This window comes from Antedon mediterranea, chromosome 4 (assembly GCF_964355755.1).
Source record: "Antedon mediterranea chromosome 4, ecAntMedi1.1, whole genome shotgun sequence".
Classification (NCBI taxonomy): Eukaryota; Metazoa; Echinodermata; class Crinoidea; order Comatulida; family Antedonidae; genus Antedon; species Antedon mediterranea.
Genome location: NC_092673.1, coordinates 28871133 through 28895765, shown reverse-complemented (window position 1 = coordinate 28895765; position 24633 = coordinate 28871133). Strand labels below are relative to the sequence as shown.

The window sequence follows — 24633 nt, the reverse complement described above, 5'->3', positions numbered from 1 at the left end:
TCTACGTCAACTTTGTAAGATCATTTTAAAAAGGTGATTTTATTTGTGTTAAAACTTCTCATAGATTTTTTATTTTCAAAGGCAATATAATGCACACATAATAGTCTAATAATCAAAATTCAATATCTCAATGGTGTTGAAAAACAGCCCAACATATATACAGGATTTTGTCAATTTTTATTCAACTGGTCGATAATTTTATTATACAGATGCAGTTGTCTCAGTAGGTCTTTTGGTGCTGCATACAGAGTAGGTAATTTAATAATGTTTAATATTGACCTTTAAGGAAAGGAACCAGTAAGAAATAAGATGGATCCAAAGGGTGGGCACACACAGAAGACAACAAAATAAAAAATGATGAAGAAGAGTACTTTATAATAACATAACATACGGTATGTACACATGAAATGATAATGAAAATAATGATTATAATGTTGATAATAAAGATGATAATGATGATGATAATGTTGATGATGATAATAATTAAAATGATGTTGATGATGATAATGATGATGAAATGTTGATATTAATGATGATGATGTTGATAATGATGATTTTGATGAAAATGATGATGATGTTGATGATAATGATGATTTTGATGACAATGATGATAATGATGTTAATAATAATGATGATAATGGTCATGATGATGATAATTAAATGATGACGACAATGATAATAATGTTTATGACGACAATGATGATCATGTTGACAATGTTTACATCTCACAATAATACATTCAATGCTTTGATTCATATAATGAAATATAATTGGCAGGTAATTGTATTAGTACGTCATTGACTTGTATTAGTACGTCACTGCATACAATTTAGAACATTATTCCTATGATAACATTAATCAAATCAATATGTGGAAATATAGGCTTACCTAGTCATATATTAAAATAATTACCGTATGCAACAAAAGATTCTATATTTAAAGTGTTGTTTTTCATCCAGTATATTATTATACAATGTCGATAATAATAATATTGCAGATGATATGATCATTTTTCTGCATGTCCAATAAACACATTTTAATTGTATGATACCACCAACCATTCTGGTTAAAATAAAAATCGTCAAATGTTTCGGGAATGCTATTCTCATCATCAGATAGTATAGTTACTAGTAGTATTCTCGAAACATGTCCCAGTATTTTAAAGCTGTTTGCCTGTTCATTAAATGCCTTACGATTTTGATTTAAATCATTGTTGCCTTATATGGAAAAACAGAGAGTAATGAAACTAATTTGAAATTCAATATGATATAAATGTGAATATTTATAAATTAAAAAGATAAATTACCTTAATTCTTTCTCCATCTGTAAAACGCGGGTAACAAGTTCCTCCTTGTCAAGAGCTAGCAAGTAGTCCCTGTCGATCTTTTCTCCTGCTTCCGTAAAAACCCTGAAAGAAAGAAAAATAAATGATTAAAGGAAACCAGAAATAAGAGAATTTTTCAATGAAAACATTTTGCAACAAATAACAGGTGGTTATAAGAGAAGGTACCAAAATTATTTAAAAAAAATCTATTTTTGATGGATTTGTTTAAAACATAAAATTTGATCTAGATCTACAATCATTTGAGAGATATATCACAAAAGACCTACTCTTCTTCTTCTTCCAAATTTGTAGCCATCTTTTCCGATCTTTCATCAACGTTCTGATTTGTTTAGCGATCCTTCAGGATAGAGACTGATACTAACGAACCAACTGGGCACAACTACGATCGTATTACTTGGGTTATACCATTTTAATGTACGTCAATAAAATTAATTTAAATCATGATTACTTTGTAATTTTAAAAAGGTTTAATATTTAAAATAATTTGATAGTTTAAACAATAATTAAGCATCTTTAATTTTAAACATTGGGATTGTTTTATTTATCTGAACACCACCATTTTTTGAGAAATGAATTTAAAATCTCCCTAGGTAATGGAATATTCTTGTCATAGCTCAACGCCTTAGTACTATACTACATACCACATAATGTGCTTAATACGATGGCTATCAATTTATGCAGGATTCCTAGATACTTGGACACTCAGTCCGTTGTCTAAAGGTCATAAGGTCATTTAGGAACTGGCTTGATATTTATTCTATTGATTATAATAATCTTATTATAGCGATTTTCGTAATTCTTATTCTTTTCTAGCAAATAATTAAATGATAGATAATTATTGTTTAACCACAGAAATATAATATTAAAATTCGTAAATCTAGGTTTATTACTATACTTTTATAACAAATTCAGATTTATTGAGGGAGCATTTTATTAGCTAGGAGTCGGACCTACAAGAAATGTAAGGTTAATTCACTACGCATTTGGATATGTCTCCTCAACACAGTTTTTTCCTGGCATATACTAGATACAAGCAACTATTTGACAGATATACTTCAGTTGTCACATATCAAAATCTCCATATTGACACAGAAAATTAATTTTCCACTGCATTAAGAAATACATATAAAAGTAATCTGGTAAAATTCCAACTTCAGCATTAATATGGCTGTTAAAACCTGTCTATCACCGTTATGATAATGATCTGTAAGATGGGGCCAAACAGATCAAGTCAGCTTTATGGACTGATTTTAACCCAGCCTAGAATTGTCAGTTCCAATATAGTACCTCATCATCTAAGATTAAATTATAGGTTATCTTTTAATACTTAACCTTATTCTATTTATATTGAAATATGTTGAAAATAAACATGACTTAATATTGATTCTTTAAAATGATTAGTTAATATTTATAGAAAAAATAAATGCCATACATGATTACTATGAATGAAATATTTAATTAACTGAGCAACAGTAAGCAGGCTGATGACGCTGTGCTTGTAAAGTTCATACGTATTATAGCATTAAAATATATTTCTAAAAAGGAGTTATTTCATGATGAACGTTGTTCTTTCCCAAATTCTGCTTATACAGTAGAACCATTTTTCAAAGTGTTCTCTTAATAGCGATGCTCCCTAAATAATACGATTGGCTGTGATGACAAAACATATATGCTGCTTCTTGTTTTATGTCTCCTTTATAGGGTCCTCTGAATACGTATTGACTGTATAGTATTGAAAGCTGTCTACACTATCAAACTTTATGTGACAAAAAAATGTGCATGACATGATGATGTCATATCACTACCATATTTGGGCACATCACATGTTTATTGTCAAACTAGTTTGATAGTGTAGACAGACATTAAAAACATATTGTTACTTGTTTGTTTCACAGGAAAGTGGGCATCTTCTGAATAGGAGGTTCCTAAAGAAGTTCTACTATATATTTAATAGATTTAATTAATGCAGTTATGTAACACACAATGTATACCAGGGGAAAATTTCATTTATAAATTTTGTTTAGCAATATTGCTAATCAATCTGATTTTTGAGTCGAGAAACATAGTTTTGTATTGTATTTTTTGCTACACAATTTTAGAAAAGTGTAGCAAAAAGGTTGATTTGTATAGCTACACTGGCGAAATTATTCCCTGTATACTTACTCTATATCACTGATTTCTGTACTTATGGTACAGAAGGATAACGTATCGGTGCTAGACATGGCTAGAGATATACTTCCGTCATCATCGGTATCAATTGAGGGCACCGATCGATTGCTACTGAAACTGGATCGCGGGATTGATAGTGAGGATGGTGTGCTGCAGATCGATGAATGGCTTCCGTCTGTAAATATTAATATAAAATATTTGATAGTTGTATTACTTAATTTTTGAAGACATGAATAAATATCGCAATATGACTATGATGATTAAAAAAATATATTTATTGATATTGTTGATAAAATAAAAAGATAAAATATTGTTCAAAGGATTGCTTGGCACAGAAAAAATTATAAGTAAATTTAAAGTAAAATCCAAAATACCTTAGATCACGGAAGTATTAGAAGATACATAATATTGTGAAATTTAGTAAAAGCCAATTTACACAGACAATCGGTAACAGTAATAAAAATATAGAATCTATATTATTTCTTATTTACCATTTATGCGGAGCGGACGGGCGGTTTCCGGATAGATACAGATTCTAAGTGAGGCAAGCTACGCGATTTTCCATCTAACGTTACCGCTCGTCTATGTACATTGGCCTTAAGCTTTCAAAGTGAAAGAAACGCAGTGGATTTGCTTTGTGAAAATAAAACTGTTGAAATCTACATGTTGACTGTGAACAAGATCATAACGGCTTCTTATTTCCTTGTCAATAATTATATTGCAAATTTTAATCCACATAAATATTTTTCCCTGAAATGACCTTATTTCTTGTCTTTTTCAAGAGGAACAGGCTCAACAGGTCAATGATCACAAGCAAAAAAAAAGGATATCTACATATAGTTATTACTTCTATTTTACTTTGTATACAGTTTGATAATGAAATATGCAAGTATCATTGGAAGTGCAATTTAAGTACGAAATATTATAAATAACTCATCGTTTTCTGTCATCATTTTAACATAGCCATGACCCACACAGTTAAGTACTGGTAACTCATTTTACTTGGAACTTTATTTATGCTAATTAATCACAAATTGATTATAATTTAATAAGATTATGATTCATAAACAATGATAATTAAAGGTTAATCTAATGAAATAATTTAATAATGTGAGATAATATGTAATTTAATAATGTGAGATAATATGTAATTTACACTAATTTGGAAATTTACCGACTTACCAAAAAGGTTATTATTGTATTTGATTTTCGAGGTTAGTAACACTTTGATATAAAGTACTTTTATAGAAGAGTAAGACTGTACAGTATAAAATAAATTTGGTACATTTTGCTAGAAAATGATTCTATAAAATAAAGAAGAAATTATTTAAGATGTTCTGCTGTGGCAGCCAAAACATGGGCTCTCAAAACAAGGATGACCAGCACTCACATTGATGTACTAGAGACGGATACTGGTATGCAGAAATGAACTGGGTGTCACAATGGCAGATAGGAAGTTATGGAGGAATCTAGTCATATTAGTTTAGGTATGTCCCGGACTAAGTAAGTACTGTAAGTAAAGTAAAATGAGAGGAAAGAGAAGAGTAATAATTGAGGATCTAAACAAGATGAGGATGTACTATGTATCAATTTGTTAACAAAATGCATGCATTGATAGATCTTTAATATTCAAATGTTTTATTTTAGATACATTTATCAACATGGAGATGATGAATTTATACACACGAGGTACGGTAAACGTAAATCTTTCTACCTGTCACAGCGGCCAGAAAACTACAATCAAACTGTATGTGACAAATAAATGTGATTTTTCCATATATGGACATGATGATGTCATATCACTACTATCTTTCGTTATATCACTACCATATTTGGGCACATACATTTTTTTTGTCAAACTAGTTTGATAGTGTAGACAGATCTTTACTATATTAAGATCTATATACATTACTTCATGACTGAACGAATACATTTTACAGAAAGCAATACCTTGCATTTTACAAGCCGACACACACACACACACATATATGAACATATTTCATCAATTAAGCTGTTTGGCTTCATAACATACAACTTTCAATTGCAGATTACAGTAAACACTCAAATCAAAGTGAAATCATTAGTTTTTCTCTCATGAGGTGCAAACCTATTTTGTAGAATTAAATTCAAGAACAAGTTTCCTGACATAATTTAATTTTCTTTACTAATTTAAACTGGCACTATGTTAATAAAGTGGCACTATTTTAATAAAGTGGAACTATGTTAATAAAGTGTACCTCATCTACATTATTGAAACATAATTTGGGCTGCTGACTATCCTTCTCATCTTGATAATTAGAAATATTACTTTTACGTCTCGCATTACTCCATCTGAACCTTTATTTTATAAACTTAAGTTACTGAAGTTAGGTGATATGCATAAATTGCAAAGTGCCTCTTTTGTCTTTCAATATTTTTCCAACAATCTTTCTTCTCCAAAGATGAATTTATTTAACACTGCTGATTTCAACCATGGTATTAATCTAAGAAGTACTGTTCATAAGTTTAAGTTAACTATTCCTTTTGTAAGGTTAACCAGTTCTTCCCACTTTATGAAAGTTTCTAATCCTTTAATTTGGAATCAATTAGATACTAGTATTGTTAACTCTTCCTCTCTTTCAACTTTTCGTAAAAAACTTAAAAATAATTTATCATCATTGTATTCAAACTAGACCTTCAAACTTTTTTTTGTCATGTCTTTTTTATTTAAAAAATACATTTGTAAATAATTATTAAATATTTTTTTTATTATTATTATTTAATAATTATATACAAATGTATTTTTTTCTTTTTGTTTATGGGTCTTGCGTGACAAGTAATCTTTTCTTGCATGATCCTCTATTAATGATATTTTTGTTTTGTCTCATTATAAATTACCACTCTTTTTATTGTATTGCTTTACCATTGATAGAAACTAATAAATGTTGAATTATTATGTAACTATGTTAATAAAATGACACTATTTTAATTATGTGGCACTAATATTAAGGCAAATCATCTCATATAAAATATTAAAATAAAAATAATAGTACTGCACCATAGATAATTAATCATTAAATTTAATTAAAATTAAATGGAATTTAATAAAAGCTATAATTCTTAATTTATCATAAATTTGAGGTTGGAATTATACTACCCGAGTATAGGACTATACTCGAGTATGGGACTATACTCGAGTATGGGACTATACTCGAGTATGGGACTATACTCGAGTATGGGACTATACTCGAGTATGGGACTATACTCGAGTATGGGACTATACTCGAGTATGGGACTATACTCGAGTATGGGACTATACTCGAGTATGGGACTATACTCGAGTATGGGACTATACTCGAGTATGGGACTATACTCAAGTATGGGACTATACTCGAGTATGGGACTATACTCGAGTATGGGACTATACTTGAGTATGGGACTATACTCAAGTATGGGACTATACTTGAGCATGGGACGATAATTAAGTATTGAAACTTTATAATATTTTTGTCATTTGCTAACAGTTTTGATATTTTAAAATCTTGATATTTTTTAAACGAACTATTGTTTTAACAAAACCATTACAGTTTTAAAAAAGAAACATTTTTTCATCAAATTATCTTAATTGATCTTTTAGTCTAACATTGTTAATCTAGTGTATCATCATAAATGAAGCGAGATTAACTCGCCCACGACTACAGGATGATAGATTAAGTATTGTCAGTCTTTAGAGATGTCAGGAACTGGAAGAGGTGGGGACAACATACTTGAACAAATATGAGATGTAAAAACAGATAAATGAAACATAATTTCATTTCATAATTTCTCCTAAAATGAGAACAGTTTTCTTTGAACAAAGTCTCCTATAAATATAACATTCATTCATTCATCTTTTTATTTCGGAATACCAGGACGACATAATAAATCCATAGCAAAACAAACAAAAAGAAGCTTAATTTAAGAACTCTTAGTACAAAAACAAAAATCACTAGGTAGTACTGTACAGAATAACCGATAATATATAAAGTCAATGCAACAAGACATTCCACTGTACAGTATGTGCATTCTTGACACATTACATAAACTTGTATGCTAAAATAAGATAAACATAGCTTAATTAAATATACATGTAAATTCAATAGTAAACATTAAATGTATATTATATTAAAGAAGATTCTAAGAATTTTTACTAGTTTTGTGGCCATATTTGGGGAATCCATATTCAAGGGATACCCTTATATTGGGGAACGCTTTCCTGTGAAATGTATTAACACTTTTACCAACCCCTATTTAAGGGAAACCCCTATTAAGAAGGACACTCTGTTGGGACCAAAGGTGTTCATTTAAAATTGGTTTTACTGCACAATAACCCTAACCGTTATATGGTCCAATAAGAAAATGCAAATTCACTGTTAATGAGTATAAAGCAATTGTTACCCATGGACATGATATCACACTTTTTTTGTCAAACTAGTTTGTGATACGTGTAAACTGATCTTAATATACATGATACTAAACTAATAATGCTATACCATGATTCTTAGTGGTCGATAGCATAATTTACATATTGTTGGAGATATAATAACCAACTCGTTAACACAGCTCTAAATTAATTAAAAATGACAGGTGTTCACATATCAGGATTAAGGAAGCTCCGATACTGAGTCATGTTACATTGTGAATGCCCATGGATGTAAGATGATCATGTTCATATGGGCACGCATATAAAGCTCTGTCTACACTATCAAACTTTATGTGACAAAAAAATGTGATATGCCCATGGACATCTGAACATGATGATGTCATATCACTACCATATTTGGGCATACTTTTTTTGTCAAACTAGTTTGATAATCTAGACGAAGCATAAAACAACAAATGCAGTATACTAAAATGTCTAATCAGAATTAACATTATAACTATATTTTACCTTTAATATCGTACTTAAGATAAACAAATTATTGCTAAATATTCCAATTTTAGAAAAAGTAAGTCGAAATCTACAATTTCAATCTTCAAATTAAATATGTCTAGATCTTAAATTATTTTCACTCTCACTATGAAAACGAGAAATTGTATTTTAAAAACCAAATGAAGAATTATCCATTTAAACACTCGTATATTGCAATGAACATAAATTGATAATTTCACTCTCATTAATGCAACTATCCCATGAGTTTATAATAGAGACATACTATGAGCATCAATGGTCCCACAGGATTAGGATCAATGGGTGCATGACCTTCTTAAATATTAGTCTTTGACATAATTGCTGTGTGCACCAAAGAGATAGCACAATATTAATAAATATTTATAATTCATGTAAATGAATATTCATAATTATAATTGATTAGTTTATTTCTCCTTTAATTCTACAATGCTTTTTACACCTTAGCAGAATGTTAAACTGTATGAATAATTCATTTATATAAATGAATATTCATAATTACGGTGGATCGATTTATTAAAAAAAATATTAGGCTATAGTATTGTACTTCTACCATATTGTTAGGAGTACGAATTATTCATGTATAGTTGATGAATATTCATAATTAGGATGAATTATAGTACTGCATTTCTACCATAATGTTAAGGAGTTTAATTTATGTTAATAATTATTCATGTCTAGTTGATGAATATTCATAATTAGGATGAATTATAGTACTGCATTTCTACCATAATGTTAAGGAGTTTAATTTATGTTAATAATTATTCATGTCTAGTTGATGAATATTCAAAAAGTGATAATAAATCTGTTTCTTTTTTCATTTCCTGTAAATTATGACGTTTACCTATCACGTCAAATCAAATATGACAACTTTGATAAACAGTCTATTAATTGGAAATGGCATTAAATTATTTTGATGAAAACAATATTAGAAAAGATTCTTAAAATAATTTGTTCACTAACACTAAATACATGGAAATGAAAATTATCTTTATTATTGATAAGAATAATATTTGTATTAGTTAACAGTGCTTATTATAGACTTTTTGATTGGTTTTAAAAATGAAATATAAAATTCAAATTGATAATACCTAGCACAGAAATTAGTATTTAAAATGTGTTTAGTACTAATAAAATAAGTATTTATACTAAAAAATATAATTTCACAAATATCACTGATATCACCAGGTTTAATCAATAATTGAAAAAGTTATAGGGCTAGAATCGATAAGTTACATTTTCCTTCTTTCCTATGTTAATAAGGCGTCATCTACAAATTATTTCAGACCACAAATCAGCGTCCAGACGCGTTTTCTATTGTTTACCCAAAAACGCATCTCAAAACCCGTCTGATTTGGCTGCGTCTAGACGCCAATATGCATGTTCGACTATGGCCCCGCCCCTATATACGGCTGAGTGCACATTGTTGTACTGTGTACTGGTGTTAAACGCGCTACATACAAGTGAATTCATCGCAGACACTATTATTGTTGAAATTTTATTTATAAGAAGAAAGAAAGGAAATAAATTTTAATTGAAATAATTGTTTCTAAATGAAAAAAAAAAAATTGGAATAACTTTGAAGAAATCTGAACTTTCTTTGTGAGGAGCCAAGAATGACGTTAATGAGCGACACCCAAGGCAATACAAGTTCTTAAATATACGCTATCAGCCGCCATCTTGATTTCTAACACCAAACTATTGTGTATGCCAACACTGATAACATTACAGTTAGTTGATAACAAAATAATAATTTAATTTATATTATCTAATTGTATTTGAAAGTTCGTGGAGCATTTACGTAAATCAAATTTAAAGAAGAAAAAAAAAAGAAATCATATAAACTTGGGGACATTTTTTATAGCAGATGGGTTTTTATATTTCTAGTCATGTATTTAATACATATACTGTATACTGTATGTAAATGAAAAGCCAATGTAGATGAAACAAATTAAAAGATACAACTTCTTTATATATTATATAATTTCAACTACATGTCATACAACTACTTGTAATATTTATAGTAATTCTCAAGGAATAACAATGTATAATTCAATATAGCAATTTATCACAAGCATAATGCATAAGTATGAAATCTATATCCTTTAATTATTCAACAAGATTAAGGTAAAGCTGTGTAAATTAAGATATTTATAAAGAGCTTGTCACATGCTGATACTGTTTGGCTTTACCGGTTACCATGGGAGATATTCTAGGTGGCTGGATTAAAGACTAGGCATTCAGAAACACCTTTTCTATGTGTTACTATTATGTTTCACCTTGCTAAGTTATGATAGATTAAATTATATTAATATCGATAATTCTCATCTGAGTAATGTTATTCTTTTGAATGAGTGGATATTGAATGTCATTATCATTTGTAGTGCGATAATGCAACATTCTTAGCTTTTTAAACAAGTTATCGATGAACATGGCACGAAAGTTTCATTTTTTATTGAACCATGTTTCATGAGATTAGCAAGGCTGATCATTGGGGCACTCGACAATAATACAATACATACAGAAATACATATCATAAAAATTCAATTATAAAAATGTAAGTTTATGTTAGCTTTAACAGCGAGTATTCTAAGGCCTCAAAATTTTTTTTTCTTTCATTTTTTAAAAAGAAATTATAGTGTTTAAGATAAATAAAATTTTCCCTCATATTATTCATAGAAAGAGAATAACCATAAGAAACAGAAACATAAGGTTTGAAAATTAATAATATAATATAATAATTATGAATATTAGAGCACCTACTAAACCCTTTAAATACTTTTTATATCTTGAAATTGTGCCTTTGAAAATCATTGATATCTATCACTAACATAACCGATTCTGATCAAAATTTAACGCAAGTTAATAATAATAATAATAAGATTTATACAGCGCACATATCCACTAAAGTGCTCAACTTAACCAATAACTCTAAAAGTAGTCTACATCCTCTACAATACAAGGTGCAACCATATAGCCTACCTATGTAAACTTAAGACCTATAGGCAATGTAAAGCCCATCTACAATATCAAACTTTATGTGACCAAAAAAATGTAATATATGAATACATATGGACATGATGTCATATCACTACTATATTTGGACATATCACTACCATATATGGGCACATCATACTTTTTTTGTCAAACTAATTTGATAGTGTAGACATATCTTAAAAGGTATAATTCTCAACTTCACTGTCAATGTGTATGCTGAGTCAGCAATAAACTGCTCCTATAGCAAGCAGTGGATGATAATATAGTTTTGATTGGCATGGATAATATATTTTTAGAAGAATTTAATAATTTAATTTTTGGATAAAGTATTATGGATAACTTTCAGGTGAGTCTGTAAGATTTGCATAATTATTTTAACATGTATTCATTCTGACATTTAAAAGAGTAAAATAGTTTGTTTCAGAATTTGAATCAAAGACACTGAGATCGGTAGTTGCATCTTAAATACCAACCTACTACACATCAATTGGTATGGTTTGATGGTACTAACTTAAAATATGTCATTTAAAATCCTAGGATGGGTAAGAATAAAGCGGCCTAAATAGGTTTAAGTCCCTAGACAGATTGACTTCAAGTTTAAATAAATTTAATTCTATCTATCTATATCTGGATTTTGGTGGTCAGATTAAACAGGATTAGTCTCCAATTAGTCAGTCAATATTGGAGAGGTCATTGGTTAGAGAGGTCATTAATTAGTGGTCAAGTTGACCAGAGACTAAAACTAATTTAGAATATCAATTGCTGTAAAGATGAGAAAGACAACTGACCTTTGACATCCGGTGATGATGCAACAGTTGAGAGTGAATTGGTCTTTGGTATGTCCTTTGCTTGCGTGTACGAGCGTAGATCATCCGCGCCAAGCGGTTCACCCTTATCCGAGTAATTCCTTCGCCTAGATGCTGGATTTGTCACAAGCCCCTTACACTGTGCCCACTGTTAAAAGACAAATTACACATAAATGCTCTAAGTAGAACGACTTGTTTGTACAATGTCAAGATAAAGAACTGAAAGAGAATAAGTTCTTCCTCAACATAATTCCTCGCCAATAGGAAATACCAAACTTGTCTAAGAAAGTTTGTGGTCACATTACAGTGCACAACCTAAGCATAATAAATATAGAACAACGATTTATTTTTTTTTATCAATAGGAAAAGCATCATTCATGGAGTTTGCTCACTTGTATCCCTTATAATTAGACTGGGGAGAAATCAACGTAATCAAGCTAAATTTACGCATAATTTTCTGTTTAGTTAGAACGTGGATACGTAGTTAAAACAAGCAGGAAATTATCACAATATTTTGCAGCTTATCATTACGTCTTGACTTGGTTCTAAATACAGCTTCAATGTCACTGCACTGTTATGACTCAAATCTTTCTGTTTTAAGCGATAGTATGTCGCAAACTGCTTCAAGGAGAAAGACGTCTGTGATTGGTTGATGATGGGTATTGTCGTAAATTGTTGCGATAAAAACGTGTGATTGAATGATGAAGTACGTTAGGAAAACTATGACATCAAAATGATATTTATAATTTTGAAAAAAAAACTTTACAAAAAAAATGATTCTATACATGTAACTTTTTATAGTAGTCTAAAAATTCATCTTTTCTTTTTGTCTAATTAAATTATAACTGTAGCTAGCATTTTATTTATTTGTAATGAAGATGAAAGGAAATGATATTATTTTTGCTATTCAAGTAATGATAAAAATAATTAACAGCAAATTGGTTTAGTATTACTAATATTAATAAATGTACAGTATATCCATTTAATGTTAAATAAAGAGATATGTATGAATCATGTAACACTGTATGACATGACCCTCGCTATGTCTTTTCCATCACCTCTCTCTTCATCACTTCCGTAATAGTTTTTATCCAGCTGCCATTAGAGCACTGAATATAATTTTCTAGATTTTTTTTACCTTTTTTTGTATTGTATAAAACTGCCTCATAGCAACAAAATTGTCTATGTATATACTATGCAAATGATATAATAAATGGAAATTAAATTAATTTAATAATAAATCTTATTTTGAAAGATCGCAATACTAGGTGTTTAAGTGCAGACAAGCCAATTGTCTGGATCTGGATCTGGATGAATACTGACGAAGGACCACATGGGTATATGCGCCAGGGAGTGCGTCTCTCGATGTGCAAACATTATACTTAACTGAATTTGTTTTATTTTTTTTTTTTTTTTTTATTTATTAACTTCACAAAACTGACCAAACAATGACGAAAAAACAAACAAACCAACATCCCTATATGGATTGTGTTTGAGAACATAGATTATAGTCCTTTATTCTCTACCACCACTACCACCACCAGAACCATGGACAGAGTTAGCACCTATCAATGTCCCCAGCAAAACCATTTAGCCATGTTATATGAAATTAGCATTAAAACACCTTACACAACACACCTATATGTTAATTTACCAACACAGAAATGCTATAAAACTTCTATTCTACTAAAAGTACAGTGTATAATAATACAGTTGACTTTCCCAAAACCGGAAATTAAAACTGAAAATAAGACTGTTCTGGAGGTCCAAAAGGTAACAAATTCTATTTTACCTTTAAAAAACATTTGGAACATCAGAATTTTATTCTGGAAAACTATATATATATTGGCTGGTGAAAGGGTGTCCGGCATTTAGACCCAAGGGTGTCCGGTATTGGGAAAGTTGACTGTAGATCAGATGCAATTAAAGCAATGTGCTATTTTCAAAAATAAAAATGCCTTTTCAATTTACACCAAGTTTTACCTTTTCTAAATCTTTTGGTAACTTTTTCTGTTAATGAAAATCAAACAAAACAAACAAAAAGTTTGCATAAAAATAAAAATCCTTGATCTTATTTGATAAAAACAGGACAGGAAGTTCTGAAACCTTTAATTGTAGGAGTGTAGGAGGAACACTGATGTAGTACTTCCTCAACTTATAAATGAATTACATAACTCTGGTGTATGTTATGTCAACATACTTATAAACCAAGGAATCGCTGGAACAAAAGCTAATCAAATGCTGATATCCAAAGTAAACTACTTACGGAATTGTTCTTTGGTTTCCAGGATCGTGTATGCCGCGTTAATTTGCCTTGGGTAAATAAATCTCTTGCATCCTTTAAAACAATGTAAAAAAAAAACGTAAACATTATAAAACATGAATAGCATTATGTGCTTAAAAGTCCAAATTTATTATTATTTTTATTATACATGTCAAGTTATAAAGAAGATAAGATAATTATTTAAAAATTCCCTCAGCTGCAGCCACTGTGAATGTGGCATAAGTTTTTTGAACGGTCTGGTAAACAAGTCAAAAAGACCCACATACAGTACTTTTCTATCTTTGATTTGTCACTATTAATTTTATTTTATGTGACTGGATAAATGAAATTACTAAATTGGTACAGGTATCATACATGTCTGCATTACATTTTTTATTTTCTTTCATTTTGTCTACTATCCCTTTTATTTGATGTCTGCTGCCATCTTTGAAAAGACCATGGAAAGAAAATTGACTGGTGGAAATGAAATGAATAAATTGGCGTTAAACTTGAAACATTTGAAAATTCAACCAAATATGAATCAGCAGGTTTATCATGGATTGTCTAATCATTGTTATCATTAATGCCGGATCAGATTACAATCCAATCACCCATAATTCATCCAACATTACATTTATCTTTGATTAGCATTGAGTGACATGTTAATAAGTAAATGATTTCTTGTGACAGGGAGAGAGAGCGCACTCGAATCTCAATGAAATGTCCCGCAAGGTTAAATGTCATGCGAAGTGAAAGAAAAAGATTGTTTGACAATCTGAAAGAATTAGAGCTAAAGATGACGGACATCTGTGAGCACCCAAATATTGTGCGTGCGCAAAGCACACTCTTGCACAGTGCATAAAAGAACTTTCTTTGTCTTAAAAGATGCTTTTTCTGTATGAAATTTTAAAGCTTGTAAAAATAATACATAATATATAAATCACACTTTTGTTGGCACATAAAGTTTGATAGTGTAGACAAGAGTTTTAGACTAACTGTACAATTAAAAGTTTCTGTCGTTAGGGAGTGTCTGTAGGTAAATCTTGAACGGCAATACAAGGCTACTCTAAAAATAACGATTTCAACACTCGGGGTAGAGAGTGGATAGTAAACATTTAAAAGGTCAACCATTTACAGAAATTCTGTTGCAAACACACTTTCACATTTCACAAATATTAAAAGAAAACACATCCAAAACTTGCTATTAATTTAATATTTGAAACATTTGTCTTGATTCTGTTTTGGGAATGTCTAAGCTCTGTCTACAAACTAGTTGGACAAAATTCTATAGATCCATTATATGTAGTGTTGGTAGTGTTGTGTTGTTACTGCCTCTCATGTTGGGCTGGTAATACTATCGGAGGGAATAAAGGACGCCTTGAAACTTTCATCCGTCAGGCTGGTAAAATGATTGGTCTGGAACTGCCTTCCATTACCAGTGTGCACCTAGAACACCTCCAGAAAGATTTCAAACGCATTAAGTCTGATGCCTCTCATCCTCTCCACAAAGTAATCATAGACCAACGTAATCCAAGTGGTAGATTGAGGCTTCTCAGTTTGAAAACAAATCGATATACCAAATCATTTTTCCCCTCCGGTATCATCCAGTACAACAGGAAGTCAAGTAGATAACAACTTAACTTATTTGGTATGTTTTTATTCGAATAGTTGTTATCCTATAATTGTATTTATTGTGTTTTCTTTTTTTGACGAGCAATGAATTTTCTTTTTGAGGATCAATAAAAATTATCTTATCTTATATCACCACCATATTTGGACACATAACACTTTTTGTCAAACTAGTTTGATAGTGTAGAAAAAGCTTTATATTTCCATGGAGTCTTATTCTTTACTCCATGATATTTCTAAAATACCTGTAATGACTTCAACCATTGCATCATGATCTCATGACTCTCAGCTGTCAGAATGTGTTCTTTGCCTCCGGTTCTGAAAAAGAACAAAAAAAAAATTTTGCAGATATATTTAATATTCTTTCTTTATACACTTTCAGTACTAGTGCTAGTGCTTTAATAAAGTGGTAAAGATACAAAACAGGAAATAAAATAACAGTATAAACAAATGAAACTTAATACTAAATATAAAAGTAATTTTAAATAATTTCTAAATTAAGAGTATTTGTTAAGCTTGTTGTATCATGTATTGAGAAGATAATTCTTTGTTGTTTTTTATTGTTAAATTGTTTTGTTTGTTTCTACGGACTCTGTCTGAAGCAAGATTGAAATGAAAATGAAACGAATGAATTGAAACTAAAAAGAGTATTTTAATTGACAATAAAAAATTGTTGTATATAGTTCATTGTTAAAAGGTTTTAAAGGTCACAATATTACTGTAAAAGAAATTTTAAAAAATAAGTTTATAATTTGGAAAACATTTATACAAATCCAATTGCAGCTTTATTTGATTATAAATTATATTAATTTTAAACGATGAAAAATGAGATAATATTTTGTAATATTATCTTATTTAGCATCAGCATCCTCCACCCCATCCCCCATTACTAACACCTAACAATTATGAATATAATTAATGAATTATGTCAAACACTTTCACTATTGCACAACACAAAGCCAAATAAGAAGCATAAAAGATGCGATGTGCACTTCAAAAGGCCTTAGTCATTGCCGTAAACCGTGACGTCACCGAGACCCGCAGGTTGTTCAATTAACATGGAGCGCGCTTAACCTGTTTATGATATTACATGACATAAATTTGTAACCGAGATATTTGGGACTCAGTGCCAGGAGACTGTCACATTGAATGTAACAAGAAGACTGGGTTTTTAACGGAAGTATTTCGTGTAAACCTGATCGCTATCATTAAAGGTTAAAATGTAGATGGCAGTATAACATATTAAGTTTATATGTTTACGTTTTTTTTTCTCATAATTTCAAATTTATAAGATGATTATTGAATTTTCATTAGATTAAATTTAGTATACCATATGTAAAAATTTTTTTTTTTTTTTTAAAGCGAAATATGTAGCTACTGTAAAACAAAAACCTGGCAAGGGTTCAAGTCAGAGTCTTCTTCTTCTTCCTATAAACCATAGGTCCAGTGTACACATCTAGCTCATGTACACTTTAAAGAACCTAGTACATCTTTCACAGCCACTGATCATATCTGGGCCCTCTGAGAGACCAGTCTTTGACTGAAGAGGCCACCCAGTATAAAGAATATATATTATTACTAATAACTTTTTGTTATTGATATTTAGTGAAATTTAGACCAAAAGTATTCACGATCTTACATCAGTGTGAAATGGTGATTTATCTTTTTTTTCTATAGGATACAGTTTTAGATAATTAAAGACTACAAAATAATTTTTCCTTGCTATGATTGAGGACGTTAACTTTTCTCAGTTATGTAACTATGCTGAATCTGCAAAAACGGATCCAACAAAACTTTGACCTTGTAATGTCATTTTTAATAAAGTTATTTGTTGACACAATTTGTCTTTCATTGCTTAACTTAGTTATATCGATATTGATGGAAGATTCCTGGCTTTTTCCTCTTAGCAGGAAACATTTTAATCCCAATGGAAAACACCATTAAAAATATAAAATCTAAGTCTACAAATATAATTGCAAAAAAATAAAATTTGCTTAAAATGATTGATAGTATGTTTTGGTAAAATAATGATAATTAGAGATCAGAGTGTAATAGATAATGAATGAGTTTTTAATTGGCGTGCTATGATTTGATCTCTGATTTGATTTCTGATTTGATTTTGAAGTCAGGCGTTTTTTGAAGCGCCATTCTGGGATATGTGACACACGCTTTTATTACGAGTCCCTGATCGTTTACAGGAAATGATAACACTATTAGTCAGTGAGTATATCAGGCATAGTTGCAGATTAACTTGTCAGCGAGCATGGTCACATTTACGATACACGGTCAAAAACCACAACATTGAAAAAAAAACCTGCACACTCAATAACTGCACATGACAATGAAAGGATTAAAAACATTTTTGCAACATGTGTTTTAATCTGTAAGTGGAGAATACCGTCAAATAGGTGAACGGTCAAAAACCACAAAGAACAACTATACAGAACAAAACCTACCACTTGATATAAATAAAATCGGTAAATAAAGTGGTAATGGATAGATTTAAAAGATTTCAACTATAATGTGCCATTTTCCCAAAAGAATTAAAACATCTTTTTTGACTTTGCAAATTTAATATATAAACTTATATTTTATTAGTTTAAAGTTAATTTGGCAATGTGGATAATTTTTAGTAATAACCAGATGTTTGGGAACTGTCAATAGCAATTCAGATGCTAATCAGAATTTTAAAAATAAGTTTTATTTCCAACGGCTATTTTGCAGGTTTATCAATTCATTTGATGACAAGGGTTGGTCATAGTGTTAAAATATAGAGATCCTATCACAGGAAAGTGTTCCCTTAATAGGGGTGTATTTTAAAATCTTCTGTGAAAATTATGATAAAGTAGAAAATAAATTAAATAAATAAACTAACTTAATCATTAAATGAAGAATGTAGTAAAATCATCCTTCATTTCAAATAAAAATCCTAAGAATGTAACAAACATCCTAGGTCACAGCTTGGAGGAGCAAGCATATGCAGGGCAAAACAAGACAACAAATACAAAACCCCTATTTAAAATTAACAATAAAATATGAAGGTAAAAAATACTACAGTATGAATAAATGGATGGAAGGATGAATAAATAAATAAAGGAATATATAATAAAGGTTTAGGTAAATTGACTTAAAGATAGAGGAATGGATGATGTGTATGAATGAATGCATAAATAATGAATGAATGAACGAACATAAAAAAAAATCAAATATGTTCATGTCATGCACAAAATTCTCAAATGTTTCAATTGGATCATGGGAAATGACACACATAGTTATGTATCATAGGGTGAAGACAGTTGAGAATTTTAAATTCAAATTTTGTGCATTTGATATCATAAAGCTTATTTAAAATAATAATAATAATAATAATAAGACCGGGGTAATAATATGTACAGCGCATAGCGGTTTCACAACATTAATGTTTTATAAATCCAGGATATTATTATAATTATTTATTTAACAAAATATTGATTGATTGAAAACCTACGAAATAAGAAACTGGTTAGTATGCTCTAAAAGCAATGAAATACAAGCATCCTTAATGTCCACTGCTCCTATTGGACAAGCTTGGTCACTGCTACTGGACTTGTGAAAGACAAGATGGCATTTCAACTGGTCAACAACAAACCAAAATCGCTTCTTCTTCAATCGTCCTAAAGCTGTAAAAAAAAAAAAAATTTGATTAAATTAATTGAGGATTAATTTCATCAAATAATCATCAATTTAATCAAAGTAAAAAAAGTATACAGTAGTATTTCCATCATTTATTTCACGGGAAAGTGTTCACTGAATAGGGATGTCCTCAGCGTTTGAACATACCGGTAATTGATAAAAGATTGAATACACTGAAACTATGTCTACACTATCAACCTCAGTAGTTTGAAAAATATGTGTGATGTGCCCAAATAATGGTAGTGATAAGGTTTGATAGTGTAGATAGGGTTTAAAGGCTGAATGAAGCTAAATATAGTAATGGTAATCCTAAATATGGTAATGGTAATCCCAAATATGGTAATGGCATCCTAAATATGGTAAAAAGTAGTCTTAAATATAATAATAGTCCTACTGTAAATGTCCTATTCTGTACAGAGATGTATTGGCAATTTTAGTGTTTTAAAGTTAAACCCCATTTAGGTGTAGCTTTATGTATCTTAACTCTACATAAAAATTACATGACAAAATATATGATTCATCTTAAAGGTTAAAAGAGTCTGTGAGAAATAAAATTGTAGTACGTAACAGAGTTCCAAGAATCGGACGGCAAGCTTGCTAAAATCCAAGGTAGTCTGTTACAATGACCAAGTTGAATGCTACCACCTTCAGTTATAAGCTCACCCCGGGGCATGAACACAACTTAATTTATCTATCCATTCCTGTAGTGAAGCTGTAGCTTGGTGGTTAACATGCTTGCCTTCCAATTCCAAGGTCCGGGGTTCAGTCCTGCCCTAGTGCCAGGGTTGTAACTCACGCCTCTTTCCATCCCCTAAGCCTTAAATGGGACTTAGCACGTTGAATTATTATAAATAGATTATCCATACTGTAATTGGCGAGTTGCTCAATGTTGGATGCATATGAAATAAAAAAATAAATACCGGTATATAAAAAAAGGAGAACTAAGATGAAGTAAGATGGACTTAATGGTAATGAATGACAACCTACATACTGTAAATGAATACATTACATTGACACCAGATTGTAAAATGAAAAAAACCTGTGTTAGTATATTTCAAAATACAGAAATCATAATTTAAATCATGAGGCCACTGCAGGAGACAAACACAAACCAATTTGTTAAATATTTTTTTATATTTCTCTGTTCAATTATTGATGTGATTTTGGTCGTCACCTGGACCTAGGAACCATCAAACCTGAGTCGAAGTGGGAAGTTAGGAAACATGTCCTAATACACAGAAACATGATACTTTGGTCATTGGTTGTTGCAAATATAATAACATTTTTGTAAAAAATGCATGAGAGAGAAAAAGCTATTTTTTTTCCTTAAGGGTTTATTAACTTTTTTCATCAATGATATGTATGTCTGTTCACAGCGCCTGTTTTGGCAAGTATCTAAAAACCTTACCAATTTCAAGGCTTATTTTAATATCCGCAATAATCTACTTCATGAATTGCTGTAGGCGTGGCAATGATACTATTTAACATTGAGGTTTAATGTCTATAGAAAGTAGACGTCTTTGATATCTTATGACTACACTTTGCCCTCATTACATCATCACTAACTTTGTAATCGTATTCCTTCTAATTATGCTATGACTGTGAGGAGGTGGGTGGGACTGTGAGGAGGTGGGTGGGACTGTGAGGAGGTGGGTGGGACTGGCGGAGTATGTTGAGGTTTTAGGTGCTTCCCATTTCTGTACAATTTTTTGGAACATCAGTTTTTTAAACAATTGTTAGCATTCCAAAATATTCTAATCATTAAACTTGGATGTATTTATAATTTGGAGAAAATTTTATAAATTAATCAAACTATAATCATCCCATATGAAAACAAATTAGTTAACAAATTTATATAACTTTTTTTAATTTATTATTTAAACATGTTTAGCATCACATATCAGATTTTTACATTTCCCATTTTCAACCTCAAATTGAATTTATTTCAATGTACATTACAATATATAAGATAGATATAAATGTGATAGTCAGTTACATAAACTGCATTTTAAAGCCATAATGATTATGTAAATTCAGTACATCAATTCCGGTGAAGAAGTCATGATGAATTCTGACAGCCTCGGTATTATGTATGTCATGTCAGAAACTAGATACAGAATATCCAATGATACTCAGTCACTGTCAACAAATTTGCAATTTTATGTTTAACATTTTGTCAATTTTACAGTAGTATGAATAAAAAAAAATGCTGTTGCCTATAAATAGAAGTATTCTATTAATGAAAAATAAAGCATTGTTGTAAATGTAATTTTGCCGCGTGAAAATATAAACTTTCATCTTTCACGCCATTACACAAATACAAAACATTCCTTATTACACAAATAATGAATGTTTACGAGTGTAATGGGGTAAATAATTTCATTAGGTGAAAGATACAATATTACATTCATCTTTCACCCTATTACACTAATATAAAACATTCAATATTATACAAATAATGAATGTTTTTGTCAGTGTAATGGGGCAAATAATTTCATAAGGTGAAAGTTAAAAATATTACATTCATCTTTCACTGAATGTACCCATAATTTTTTTTATCCAGAATTTAGCCTAGATTATATGTACTGTTAATGTGGTAATATTAGATAGGGTATTTAAGATCTTGTTATGTTATAAATTCAACTGTAGTGCAATATTATTGATATCTACTTAAATAGGTCTACTACTAATAATAATGAATGTATGTATACCAATTGACCTACTATTGAAAATAATACTGAATCGGTAGATACAAACTTTTAAAAAGGCTGCCAAAAATTCTATTTTTAGTGGTTTTATTAACTACTGTAATACCAACTGATTAGTGTTCTTGAACTTAGTTTAAAAAAACTAAGTGATGATTAGAAGGAAATGCCACTTTTCCTGTTACTGTGAAAACGTTATTAGTGATTCACACCACAGCTAAATGTTTGTTATGGTATACTGCACACACTCATCTTAAGCTCTGTCTACACTATCAAATGTTATGCAACAAATAAATGTGATAATGACCATACACTATATGGACATGATGATGTCATATCACTACCATACTTGGGCATATCACTACCATACTTAGGCATATCACTACTACAGTATATTTGGGCACATCACACTGTTTTGATAGTGAAGACAGAGCTTTACAGAACATGTAGAATCCCCTGAATCATGTGTCATAGCATACTTGTACAGTAGGTGTTATAAATGCATATATTACTACAGAAGAGCTCCTATTAAGGGGACAACATTTGGACCCATCAAAGTGTACCCTGAATAGGAGTTGGCTATAGATATATTGTCCCTCATTGCTAAAATGTTTGTTATAATATAGACACCCATATCCTACAGAACTGGAGGAGCATAGGGGTTAAAAATGCTAGGGTTCCCTTTTAGGAGTCCTCTAAAGTGGGTTGGACTAGTGTTAAAACAGTCGTTTTTTCACAGTATAGTGTTCCCTTTATAGCGATATAGGGGTGTCCCCTAAAGTGGGTTGGCCATAATGTTAAAATATATTGCCATCATTTCACAGTAAAGTGTCCCCTTTATAGGGATGTCCCAACGGAGAGGTTCTACTGTATATTGGTCTGGTAAGTAATGAAGGCTCTAGCAACATGGACTATGTGCATTTGCTCACATAACTTAGACAGTATGCAAAAAAATGTTTCATAGATTTAAAAAATGAAATCTCTTATAATACAATTTTAAATTATTGTAATATCATGTGGCTTGCTCGGCAGCAGCTTTTAACATATTTTTTAATCCATTTATTCATAATGAAAATCATTTTATATATCTACAGTAAGTATTAGATGTTTCTAGTGCCTTTTTGATATTGACATAATGTAATACCAATTATTTGTTATGTACTTTTTACAGTATAAACATTCACCTCAATGTAAAAACCAGGGAAGAGTGGAGTATTTCATTCTTCCCTGCAATGTACTATAGCCATTTGTATGCAAGTGTTTTTTAATGGCATCAGGGAAACCCCCTTTATTACAGACAACCTATTCAAACCTAACTATCTTTTAATCTACTCTGGTGATTCCTGAAGCATGACTATCATTGAATGGAAAGTCTGTTTTATAGTTTTAAAAATAGGAAATAACTAAAAGATTTCCCGATATATACAAAAAAAATTAGGAATATAATTACAATAAACCAAAAAAAGAATGATAAAGAATACAGTCTTACCTCCACCTGGACGATGATACAGGTAGCCAGCCTTACCCATCTTCACACCTGTCTCTCCCGAATCTTCCAACATCTTTTCCTCCTACAGCGATACAAATTTAGTAATTAATTCAAAATTTGAAAAAAATGTACATTAACAATACCAATTTTGTTTATTACTCACTGATATTATAAAATATAATTGATAAAATCTACATCAGCTTCTGTGCAACAACCATCTGTTTGTCCTTGTAAAAAACTGTAACACCCCCCGGGGACTCAAGAAAACCCCAGGGACCTCGAGAACAACCCCCCGGGACTCAAATAGACTCCCGGGACTCAAGCACACCTCCGGGATTTGAAGAACATCCCAGGAACAATGAGAATGTTGTAGCCACTCATGGAAATTAAAGGAAATGAGTTGACGCAGAACATGGAAAGTAGCTTTTATATCTAAGACTGGGTGGTTTTATGCTTTTAAAACATACGTTTGGTGAAGTTCAACTAAACAATATAATTAAATATATCTTTAATTGAGTTGTATTTAGTAGAATAAAGCTCTGTATATCAAACTTTACTTTAAGTAGGTATCCCAATGAAAAAATTCAAATTAATTTTTTTACATTTTCTTTCAGTTAACCATAAAGAACTT

General features: G+C 30.4%; 2 protein-coding genes across 4 annotated transcripts in view; one reads left to right on the top strand and one right to left on the bottom strand.

Moving 5' to 3' along the window:
• LOC140047181 (uncharacterized) overlaps window positions 1-24633 on the bottom strand; it is a 56115-nt gene that overhangs the window by 28085 nt on the left and 3397 nt on the right. For 2 of the 3 annotated variants that reach the window (XM_072092039.1, XM_072092040.1), the window contains exons 2-8: window positions 24003-24084; window positions 19624-19795; window positions 16382-16454; window positions 14511-14582; window positions 12227-12392; window positions 3509-3689; window positions 1307-1408 (exon numbers count right to left, since the gene is read on the bottom strand). In XM_072092039.1, coding sequence (XP_071948140.1) covers window positions 1307-1408; window positions 3509-3689; window positions 12227-12392; window positions 14511-14582; window positions 16382-16454; window positions 19624-19795; window positions 24003-24075 — 839 coding nt within the window. In that variant the 5' untranslated portion in view covers window positions 24076-24084. Of the gene's footprint in view, window positions 1-1306; window positions 1409-1611; window positions 1731-3508; window positions 3690-12226; window positions 12393-14510; window positions 14583-16381; window positions 16455-19623; window positions 19796-24002; window positions 24085-24633 lie in introns of those variants that run through there. The other variant, XM_072092041.1, reaches the window with a different exon arrangement.
• The window catches only part of LOC140047187 (large ribosomal subunit protein uL29-like), an 83693-nt gene continuing 67950 nt past the window's right edge, over window positions 8891-24633 (top strand). The window contains exon 1 of the mRNA XM_072092048.1: window positions 8891-8895. Coding sequence (XP_071948149.1) covers window positions 8893-8895 — 3 coding nt within the window. The 5' untranslated portion in view covers window positions 8891-8892. The remainder of the gene's footprint in view (window positions 8896-24633) is intronic.